General features: G+C 42.0%; 1 protein-coding gene across 2 annotated transcripts; it reads left to right on the forward strand.

Moving 5' to 3' along the window:
- Positions 1 to 381: 381 nt before the first annotated feature.
- On the forward strand, positions 382 to 11457 carry wdr45b (WD repeat domain 45B). Of its 2 annotated transcripts, none has more exons than XM_071463447.1 (10): positions 382 to 576; positions 1712 to 1786; positions 3414 to 3515; positions 3997 to 4084; positions 4440 to 4534; positions 4715 to 4905; positions 4996 to 5081; positions 6789 to 6890; positions 6991 to 7112; positions 9623 to 11457. In XM_071463447.1, exons 1-10 carry the CDS (start codon positions 510 to 512, stop codon positions 9727 to 9729), a joined length of 1035 nt encoding a protein of 344 aa, XP_071319548.1. In that variant the 5' UTR covers positions 382 to 509; the 3' UTR covers positions 9730 to 11457. The 2 variants fall into 2 exon arrangements, with proteins under 2 accessions (XP_071319548.1, XP_071319547.1); XM_071463446.1 differs by lacking the exon at positions 382 to 576 and adding an exon at positions 1246 to 1517.
- Positions 11458 to 11813: the final 356 nt, after the last annotated feature.

Genomic DNA, 11813 nt, shown 5'->3' on the forward strand with positions numbered 1-11813 from the left:
TGACACCAAAATCCTCCGGCTCTATCAGTACCTTTCACTTTAATCATTTTGTCTTTAAATCGGTGGCCAGTCCGACTTTTCAGTTAACTCAGCAACAGTAACATTGGTGATACACTTAACGAATCATCTGTAATTATCATGACGAGAAACTAATTTATTATCGATCATCGATTCGGCTGCTGAAGTCATTATTCGCTGATCGAAACTATTCTTTGACCAGTGCTGGTGATATGTTTTCGTCTAGTTAGCACAATTAATGAAGCTAATCAATTGAATTAAATTAAACTATATTATCGTTAAATGTCTGCTTAAATACGTCAACGGAGCCCAGTAAAACTTCCTTTGATCCTGGCTGGTGACATCTCTCTACAAGCAGGAACCAGCCTCAGTTGTTTTCCTTCCCCCTGCCCCGCAGACTCCGCAGGAATGGTAGCCGGTTAGCTCACCAGGCAGCAGCTGTTGGATTAACTTGTTAACGTTGTTTGGCATTCGGTTGTTCTGTTAAAATAATGAATTTACTACCGTCTAATCCTCACGGGAATGGCCTCCTTTATGCTGGATTTAACCAGGATCATGGTAGGAAACAGCACTGACATGTTTTTTTTTCTCCCAGAAATTAGCAGCGCCGTTGATGCTAAGCTAATGTTGCTAACCCAATGTCTTTCCAGTTAATAAATTAACCACAACATTACGTAAGAACAACAGTTTAACAATTTCCAGGCGTGAAATCATCTAATGACAACAGTGATGTGTCGTTGTTGCTCTGTTAAGTACTGAATATTAAGTTAATGTTAGCTTTAGTTAGCCAAGTGGACCGTAGCTAGCCAGCTAATGTAGCTTTTTCATTTTTAGCCAACACATAAGTCAGCTAACGGGCTGTTGTTGGGTCAACATAACAAGGGCTGTTAAGTTATACACAAATATGTGGTTAAAAATTAAGTACACAAATACTAACTGTGTATTGGTAGTTACTGACGTGGGCTAACTTAGCTTAGAAGCTAATGTTGGCTGGCTTTCAAATGAGCCGTGCCTTGCTTACCGTAACGGCTAGCTACGCTAAGTTTGACAGCAGTACCGCGGTATTCTGATATTTTTATGTGATCCATTTACAAATTACGTCCAGTCTGTGATTATGTACTATCAGTAATACAGACTATATTAGTTGGTTCGCAACGTTGCACAGTAAAACTCAGCCCTGTTTAAATGGTCTTTGCTCCCCACCCACACGTTTACACGGGCCGTGAAGTTAAAGTGTTTTTCTTGACGGATTGTGTGAGTGAACAGTGATTTCATTAGCGCTGTGGCTAATAAGCTGTGTCAGAGGTGAAAGTCGGTAAAGTGACCAGCGACCCTACATGACCCATCGAGAGCCATGGCGGCCAACATCACTGTCATCATTTTGTCAAGAAGCGACGGTGTCCCAGTGCCATGTAAATTCCAGCGCAGGTTAATCATTTATCCCAGGCTCCCTGGCACCTCTGTCATTGTTAAAGGCCGCTCTTTTATCATTGCACCAGGTCAGTTCTGTGCAACTTACATGACCCTCCCATTGTCCTCATGTTGTCAGCACCTCGAAGACTGAGTGTGTTTGGGTTGATTCCATTCATTGATGCATGTGAATAAACCTGATATGACAACAGCTGTTGATTAACGTTATCTGTAGCTGCTGATTGATTACTGATTGCTGTTCTGCCTCTGTGCCTCTCTCCAGGATGCTTTGCCTGTGGGATGGAAAATGGATTTCGTGTGTACAACACAGATCCTCTCAAAGAGAAGGAGAAACAAGGTAACAAGACATTAACAAAGAATATTTCACAATTAGCTTGAAAGGTTGATCACCCACATACTGTACAAGGTCAGTGGTAACACTGGGCTTGGGCAATATCAAAAATGTAGTATCTCAACACAGTGCAGCACAGATGTTGCAATATATGACACTGTTGCTGAGGGGATTTTAATGTATAATTATAGTAATGTATTTAATGTTTCAGGTATAAGTGACGCTGCCACTAAAGCAGTTCAAAGTTTTATTTGTCACTTTATAAGGTACAATGTACAAGAAGCAAAGCAGTGAAATGAGGGTTGGATGATGTTATGGAAAATATTGCATATGGCGGGAAATATCCCAATATTTGATATTATCCAATGTTGGCCCAAGCCTAGTTGGCACTGTTTACTGGTAACAACCAGTGAAGTAGCAATGTATTGATACTGAAGCTGTCATATTTGTTTCAAACTGAAACTTATTATAAATCAAAATGTGTGAAATCTTTGTCGGCCTCTGCTGTGTCAGCTCTGTAACAAGCTTCCTATTGATAAAAAATAACAAAAATAGCTGATAGAGGACTGAGCGAAACAGAAGAACTAACAGAACAATGCATGGTTTTTTAATAGATTTACCTGCCTAATCCTTACCCTGTATCACCTGTAGCAGTAATTCAGAGCTTACCTGGATGAAGAACAGGAGGATCCAAGCTGCCTGTCACCTGCTGCCCAAAATATGATCAGTTGATTGTAGTTGCTGTGTCATGGTTATGCACATATTCTTAAATAAAAGCAGTATATTTAGGTTTAGATTTTATTAACCAGATGTCTTTTATGTTGATATAAGAATGGGTTGGTCTGTGTTTAGCTTCCCTGCATGTTTTATTCTCATCTGTTTTCTCCAGAAAGGTCTATAGACAGAGTGGTGCAGTGTTTAATCTGTTGAATCATTTATTAAATAAAGGCAGGGGGACGGGAGCAGGAATTTTGAGTGATGTTACAGTTTCACATAATTGTTCTTTTGTATGACTCAAGTACAAAATATACTGTAAAATGGTTCCATCCGTTGTTGGAGAAATATGCATTTCTATAAGATTTTATTGATGCAGTTATTCCAGACCAACGTTGAGATAATCTGAGCTCCATGTTCAGAGCTTTTCAGCTTATGTGTGCAGAAAGAAAATCTAACCAGGCACTTCTGCTGCACACAGGAACAGTGTTGTGACAGAAGTGCAACTCCTTAAATATGGAGGGATATAAGAAGGAAGCTAAAAATATGACTCAGCACATGACTGGCTGGAGAGTCACTTCTCTAATTCATCGGATTTAACTCATGTAGGCCAGGAGTTAACCAAGTCCTCATTCACAGGAGCAAGTGAGGGTTTTCTTTTTTCTCTGCTGATCCTCATGCAGGTCTTTGATGGCAGCTCTTTACAGCTACTGTCTCCTGCTAATGTTACTCATGTTCTACACAGAGAGGCGCAGGCTCACTGTGTGGGATTCAGAGGATTTCTTGTCATTGTCGTTGCTGCAAATGTCATTTATTTTAATCACAAGCACAGTCAGTTGTGATAATAAGACCTGCAGTATTTTCTGACTGTAAATGCTTGTTGTTATTGTTGTCACCAGCCTGTGACTTTACCTTTCAGAGTTCCTGGAGGGTGGGGTCGGACATGTGGAGATGCTGTTTAGGTGTAACTATCTTGCGCTGGTGGGAGGAGGGAAGAAACCCAAGTATCCAACTAACAAAGGTAAGTTCTGCCGACTTTAGTCAGCAGCTTTGATACAGCATCAGTAATATTGACAATATTGGACGGGATTAAAAAGTTCTCTTGTTACGGTAGCTTCCGAATGTTTTTGTGTGCGACTTCAGGATTGTCAGGAGATGTTACACACCTCTAAACTAAAAGTGGGATTGTTGTGACTGTGTTGTGCTGCAGGAGGCTGTTCAGTCGTGATGATGTTCAGTTTGGCTGTAGCTAGGAAGCTGTTCCACTCCAAATGGACATTTGTTCATTTTAGCAAGAATTTAAATGAATGAGTCCGGATCACACTGATTGAATTAATTATGTCATCAGGAATCATTATATGCTGCTGGTAGTACAACCACTGCTGCCAATGAAAAGGTCTTAAAAAGTCTTTAAGGTAACTTGATTAAAGGGAGAACGCAGCAGAAATGTTCTCACTGTGACTCAGTTGAATATTTCCTCTTTGTTTTCTGGGGCGTTCCAGTGATGATCTGGGACGACCTGAAGAAGAAGACAGTTATTGAGATCGAGTTCTCGACAGAGGTGAAGGCGGTGAAGCTTCGACGTGACAGGTAATAAAATACATAAAGCTGCTTTATCATCAGTCAGGGGTTCTCAGTCAATTTGGGGGTGAAATTCATTTCATCATTAGTGACGGTTGCACAATGAGTGTTGAGTAATTCATTAGTGAGTAGATGGGAGTTTTCCCCTTCAGGGACAGTTATAGTGTTTACATGTGTTTCAGAAATGCTTCTCTTTAATCACACAGTGGTGCTGGTATAATGAGACTGACACAATGATGTGGTGACACTGGAACTGCACCAGTGTTTTACCTGCTATCTAAAACCCTTTGAGACGAGCTGCCTCTGTCTTTATCACAGCGGCTTTCAGATTAACGTTACCGTCATGGTTCTCCTCTGTTCTCAGGATTGTGGTGGTCCTGGACTCAATGATCAAAGTGTTTACCTTCACCCACAACCCCCATCAGCTGCATGTGTTTGAGACCTGCTACAACCCCAAAGGTCAGTGCAGCCTGTTTGAACCCTCAGCCTCTCGACGCTTGACTGAGCTCTTCAGTCACACACACTCTTTGACATCTACAGTTTGAGTATAGTCACTCAGCTTTAGTGAAGCACTGGAACAGTCAAATATGAATTGTTGACATCAGTATTTCAACCAGCCTTCTCCCTCTTCCTCCTCAGGCCTGTGTGTGCTGTGTCCCAACAGTAACAACTCTCTGTTGGCGTTTCCTGGGACTCATTCAGGCCACGTGCAGATCGTGGACCTGGCCAACACAGAGAAGCCCCCAGTTGACATCCCTGCCCATGAGGGGGCGCTGTGCTGCATCGCTCTCAACCTGCAGGGCACAAGGATAGCTACTGCGTCAGAGAAAGTGAGCGCTGCTAAGACTGAGCAAAAATAATATTGCATGATGGGATACTTCTCCAGTTGTTGTGACCAATCCGTGTGTCTGTGTTTCCAGGGGACTCTCATAAGAATCTTTGACACATCAGCAGGTCAGCTGATACAGGAGCTGAGGCGAGGCTCTCAGGCAGCAAACATCTACTGGTGAGCACCGAGCAATGATGTTGATCACATCTGTGCCGACAGCATAGCAACAGTTTCCTGTTTGTTCATGTTTATAACCCTGGATGAAAATATAAAGGATGTTGATGAGGGAGATCAGGAACATCAGCTTCTTCTATCTGACAGAGAGCTGAAGTAAACTGTTCCTCAGGCTGTTCCTCAGGCTGTTCCTCAGGCTGTTCGTCAGGCTGTTCCTGAGGCTGTTTGTCAGGCTGTTCGTCAGGCTGTTCCTCAAGCTGTTTGTCAGGCTGTTCGTCAGGCTGTTCCTCAAGCTGTTTGTCAGGCTGTTTGTCAGGCTGTTCCTCAAGCTGTTTGTCAGGCTGTTCATCAGACCGTTGTTGTCTCAGTTGCACTGGTTCCACCTGCCCTCCTCATCCTGTCTGCAACCTTTACCCCACCCCCCGCAGATACCTGCAGTGTATTGACAGGTTGATTGACGGGTTGCAGCTGCAGTGGGAATCAGAGTTATGGACAGTCTGACCACAGTCTGAGTGCTCCGCTCAGGAAGTAACGTAACCACAGGAATGTGGTTGTACGTCTGAGAGAAGAGCAGGGTGACAGGGATAGAACTCGCTGCCAGTTTAGACTTCAGTTACCTAATGGTCTGGTCTTATGGTCCAAGTTTCCATTCGACTTGAAGTCACGGTCCACACATCATTGTTATTTCCATTCATGACCATGAACTCAGACCAACGACCTTCTTGCTGTGAGGAGAAGAAAACAATAAAAACTACATTAAACCGCAGTAATGACAGTTACAGTGTATTTAGGCTTTTATAGAATAACATGTGAACAGGTTCAGTTAAAAACACACAGCTGCTCCTCTGAAGATGATGGAGGGAACAGGAGTAGTTTAAGTCCAGGTCAGGTTCACTGCATCAGTGAAGAAAAACTTTTACACCTTTAGTGTCATATTTGTGTGCAGCATGTTGTAAGGTCAGCGAGTGACGGTCACATGATCGACAAGCCTGGTGTCTATAGCCTCACTCATACCATTAAGGTGTGTGTCGTAACAGGGAAACGGTATTTCAAAATAAAAGCAGTCTTTTTGCTGTCCATATAAACAATATGGACAGCAACAAAAATCATCAATTTCAGCTTCCTGCCAAAAAAAGGAAAGAAAGTTGGTCATACGTGTAACTGTCAAAAATAAATCTACAAAACCAAAAGCAAATTACACATTTTAAAATTAATATTATCATCGTACTAATACACTAAATCACTAAATTTCATAGCATGAGAATTTAGAATCAATAAATTAGTGTGATCACGGTAACCAGCCTTATTAATAATGGATAAGGCTGTTTTTATAGTGAAACTACTGAATGTAGACTCGTTTTTAACGTCAGCCCCACACAACCAGTTACATGGGGAAGTATAGAGCAGTGAGTCAGATACAAAGCCTTATAATCGAATGTATCACCAGATTTATACAGAATTGCTACAGACTGGATGTATTTTCTCAAATATAATCAATATGTTTCCATGTGGAGAAGAGTGAGTCAGTGAACTGACTCAGTGATGACAAACTTTAAAACCCTGCATTCACTGCCCAAAGCTAGTGTGTGTAGTTTAAGTTTGATATGAAACAGCATGTTTCATCTTATTTCCTGTGTGGATGTGAATGTGCTGCTGTTGTGACTGAGCTCATGCTCTCTTCCTCATGTTCACCTGCTCTGCTCTGTGCAGCATTAATTTCAACCAGGATGCATCGCTCATCTGCGTCTCCAGTGACCACGGCACCGTGCACATCTTTGCTGCAGAGGATCCCAAAAGGAACAAACAGTCGAGGTTCGGTTCTGCACCTCTGCTGAATAATGATGATAACTACTACTCGCTGATGTTAAGAAGTGAATTAAACCTCCTTTTCCCTGTGTCCCTCTCTCTGCAGCTTGGCATCAGCCAGCTTCCTTCCCAAATACTTCAGCTCTAAGTGGAGCTTCTCCAAGTTCCAGGTCCCCTCAGGTTCTCCCTGTGTGTGTGCCTTTGGAACAGAGCCCAACGCTGTCATCGGTGAGTTCAGCTCCCACTGCGATGCTGTCACATTTCTCATTCTTTTTTTTTTTTTTTAAACCTTTTATTTATTTACATGTACAAAGAACATGAGATCATCATGGGTGATACAGTTAAAATCAAAATATTCTTTTGCACATACATACACATACATCATAGCCTAATGTCACACTATTCAAGGTGCACACACGATCCATTTTTCCCAGCGTTCCGTACATTTCTCCAGCTGAAGTCTTAAAAAAAATGTTAGTCTCTCCATACAGTAAATTTCTTGAATCATCCCATGCCGCTGGACCAATGTTGGGGGATCTCGTTGCAACCACCTTCTGGTTATGGCTTTCCTACCACTTGCCAAAAGAATCTTCAACAAGTACCTGTCCTTATGTAGGACTGTTTCCGGAATTTTACTGAGATATAAAATAACAAAAGAAAAATCTAAATCCACCCCTATTATTTTATTTATCTCGGTTGACACCTCCCTCCAAAATAACTGGATTTTCGGACGGGCCCAAAAAACATGAAAGTGGTTAGCCATAGAGGCTCCACATTGTCTCGAAGCAGAAGCCTCGGCTCTGTGTGCCTGTTTGTAGTGCTGTTAATTTAGGAGTTATGAAAAATCTCACTACATTCTTCCAGCCGAAATCTCTTAATGATCTTGAATTTGCAGTGGTCGCTTGTGTCTCACATATTTCTATCCAGGTCTCTTCTGAAATTTGTGTTTCTGACTCTACTGTTTGAGATGAGGGAACAAAAAGATGTGATACCTCTCCTAACCCACTGTTTAAAGCCCCCGTCCAATCTAGCAGGTTCAAATTCTGGATCATATGCTATCCAATTCAAGACTCTAACCTGTTTCTCTATTTGTAACTTCCTCAAAACCTTAAACCATAGTTTTGGAGTGAATACAGTCCATTGATTCAAACTATTATAATGTCCTTCAGCTTGGTTTTTATTTCCTATTATAGATTGTATTGGAATTCACATTTCTCATTCTGACCTCAGACTAGGTGCTTTAGGTAACTTGGTTTAACAGCTTGTTTGTCGCAGGTACACTCATCACACTGACATTGTTTATTGTTCCCACTGTCACTGGATCAGTTTCCAGTCCAGATGTAGTGGGAGCCAAACTGCTCATGTTAGAGCAACACTAACGAACCAGAGAGACTGATTGGTCAGTTTATTAGGTCCAACTAGTTAAAACAAGTCCAGTCTATTAAACCAGTCCTCCTTCAGTTTGGTTCTAACATTGAGTTGTTGAAACTGTGTGATCACTGTGAAGCTGTAGTTTGTGTTGCTGTGGAGTTGTGCTGCTTTACACTGAGATGTGTGTCTGTTACAACATTTCTGACACTGAGGTTAAACTCAGACCCACATCTGATCAGATTTTTGCTTTTAGATGTTTAACTACACAAAGTGTTTGAAACCCATCATTTAAACAGTCACACATTCTGTTGCACATTTAATTTTAAATTGATAAAATTGATATTTTACTCTCAGTAATGAGTGTTTTTAGAACCATTGAAATGTATTAAAAATGAAAAACTGAACTCTGCCTTTGACAAACCTTTGCTGTGACACTTCAAGCTGCTCCCTCTTTGCTTTAATGATCCTTCAGATGAGTCGAGAATGAGACTGAAGTCTGTCTGTGGCACAGTGAATTTATTGGTCGGAGTTCAGAAAGACACACACCTGTGTGTGTGTGTATAAAGTGCCACAGTTGACACTCAGGTCAGGACATGAACTCTGTAGACCTGTGATAAAACTGTGTCCACACAGTCCACACTGATCTGAGTCAGGTCAGGATACTGCAGCCACACACAGAGACGTCCCGACGTCACAGTGACCTGAAGCAAACAGAGTCTTTAGACCCTTTATACAGATACATGGTCGTTTTATCCTTTTACACTTAAATCCACAGAATCAAGAGTTCAGTGTGGATGAAGGGACACAGATGAGATGTGGGTTGTCACAGTAACAGTGACGGTTACAGCTCAGGGCCACAGAGAAAACATTGTCTTAACTTGATGTTTAAATTTGATCTATGCAGCAGACACTGTTCCATTATTACACAGACTAGACCTGTCTGGTTCCCTGTGTGTCTGTGTCTGTCTGTGTCTGTGTGTGAGTCTGTGTGTCTCTGTGTGTTTGTGTGTGTCTTCGTGTCTGTTTGCTGACTCGTATCCCTCTCCTGTGTGTTTGTGTGTGTCTCTGTGTGTGTGTGTGTGAGTGTGTCTCTGTGTCTCTGTGTGTGTGTGTGTGAGTGTGTCTCTGTGTGTGTGTCTTCGTGTCTGTTTGCTGACTTGTATTCCTCTCCTGTGTGTTTGTGTGTCTCTGTGTGAGTGTGTGTCTCTGTGTGAGTGTGTGTGTGTGTGTGTGTCTGTGTGTCTGTTTGCTGACTTGTATTCCTCTCCTGTGTGTTTGTGTGTCTCTGTGTGAGTGTGTGTGTGTGTGTCTGTGTGTCTGTTTGCTGACTTGTATTCCTCTCCTGTGTGTCTCCCTCCTCTGAGCAGCCATTTGTGCTGACGGCAGCTACTACAAGTTCCTGTTCAACCAGAAGGGGGAGTGTTCCAGAGACGTCTACGCCCAGTTCCTGGAGATGACCGATGACAAAATATGACCTTTGACCTGTCTGCAGACTTACACAGCCTGTTTTTTTTTGTTTTGTTTTTTTGGTCGAGGCCGGAGAGCCCCCATGTTGCTCTTCTCCTCATCTTGACAGACTCTGTAAAGGAGCATCAGATGAAGGGAGGACGGAGAAAGAGAAGCACAGACTCTGGGGGAACCTGGACAGATGGACACAGACTTAGTCTCTGACTCCTGAGGACCGTCTCTGGACGGATGGACACACACTTCACTGACTTTACTCCCAATCGAACAAGAGAAAAGAGGGAAAGTTATTTTTCTGAAAGGACAGCCTGCCGCTTTTTAAGACGTCTTCCGAGGACTCTAACAGAGGATGGCTATTTTTAATCCCACGGATGATTCTGATAGTTAGATGGACTGAAAACACTGAGATTTTTGTCAACTAACACCACCTAACATAACTGTAGGGAGTGCCTCTGAGACTGGAGAGAGTCTGTATGTGTGGACATATTATTGTCGTCATATATACATATGTGTTTGTGTATATACCAATGTACCACATCACAAAGCAGGATCAGGATGAGGCGACTGTTTGTCTGCTCCTCTGCCTTTAATGTTCACAGTAACATGAGACAGACTCTGATCCTGCTTCGTGGAGCATCATCTAGTCTTACTAGAGTTTCTTATATTCACTGTATAAACACAAAGCGCCAGACTGAACCTCTAACTACGTAGACCTGTACAGAGTAGTAGCGAAAAGAAAAAATATCACCATGTATTTTTGTTTCAGTCTTCCTTTTTTTGTTTTCATACATTGTGCAATATGTGTTTCCCCCCACTGTTTGTGTTCAGTTTGTGGGAGGTGAGTTTGTTCCTACCTGCAGAAGGAAGCTTAAAGAAATAGTTCATCTTTCATCAGGAAACATGGCTGCTCCCCTTCCTGCTGGATTTAGCAGATTTTTTTTTTAACCTTTGGACAAAAAGCAGACCATTTCCCTGTTTACAGTCTTCATGCTAAGCTGAGCTAACTGCTGCTAGCTTTAGCTTCACATTTACCCTGCAGACACAAGCGGCATTGAGCTCCTCCGCTAACTCGTGACCGAGTGCGTCTCCTAAAATGTTGAACTGTTTCTTTGAAAGTTTGAGTTTGTTGTTTCTACCTGAACTGGAAAAGCTGAATAACCAAACACACACACACACACACACACACACACACAGATTTAAGATGACAGTTTCTTCTCAGCAGCTCAGATCAACTGTAAAGAATATTTTAAACTTGGTTCAAGACAGCACTTCCTGTTTAATGTTTAACTTTAATAACCTGAGACGATTCAATCAAAAATAGGTGATTAATAGTTTGCTTCATATACTTTTCATTGAAGAGTGTAGAGGTCCCCCCCCCCCACCTCAGCTAATGTAAATCAGGGAATCTGAAGTGCTCTGTTGAACCTGAGTTCAGTTTACTTCAGTTCAGGCTTCACCACAACAAAACTTGTGTTAACGCAGAATCGTTTTGTGTTTTCATTTGTCATGTTACTTCACAGCGTTTTTGATTCATTGCACAAAAAACAAAAAAAACACAACACATTTCCTTTGTGTTACATTCTACATGGGATTGTACATCTGCAGGTGTCACTCTGTTTAACACACACACATGCGCTGACCACAGTAGGGACGCTGCACAAAGTGAAAAGCCAACACACTCAGAATGATTGTAAAACCTGCATTTAAATTTGTGAATAAACTTTAACATCTGCTTTTACAGTTGCACTCTGAGCTCGTTGACACTGAGAGGAGCTGAGTCTGATCGACTCGACTGATGATCTTTCATTTCTTCCTCTGTGAGGATGTAGACGTCCCCTGGATGTACGTCCTGCTCTGTGATGATCAGTCTTCCTGATTCTGTACTGGCTCAGTCTCTGGCTGCAGCCGACCACCTCCTCCACATCTGTCTTTTGAATATCAACGAAATGAGGCAACAGTTCCATTAATTAGCTGGGCTCTTAATCCACACTAACTACTAATTGTATACAAAATAAACCATACTACATTTGTACTGGAAGTACTGGAAGTCAAGATACTAGCGTATACGAACAGGATATGTGTGTATGCAAAAGC

This window comes from Trachinotus anak, unplaced genomic scaffold (assembly GCF_046630095.1).
Source record: "Trachinotus anak isolate AG129_WGS33_773 ecotype Australia unplaced genomic scaffold, CSIRO_AGI_Tana_v1 ptg000025l, whole genome shotgun sequence".
NCBI lineage: Eukaryota > Metazoa > Chordata > Actinopteri > Carangiformes > Carangidae > Trachinotus > Trachinotus anak.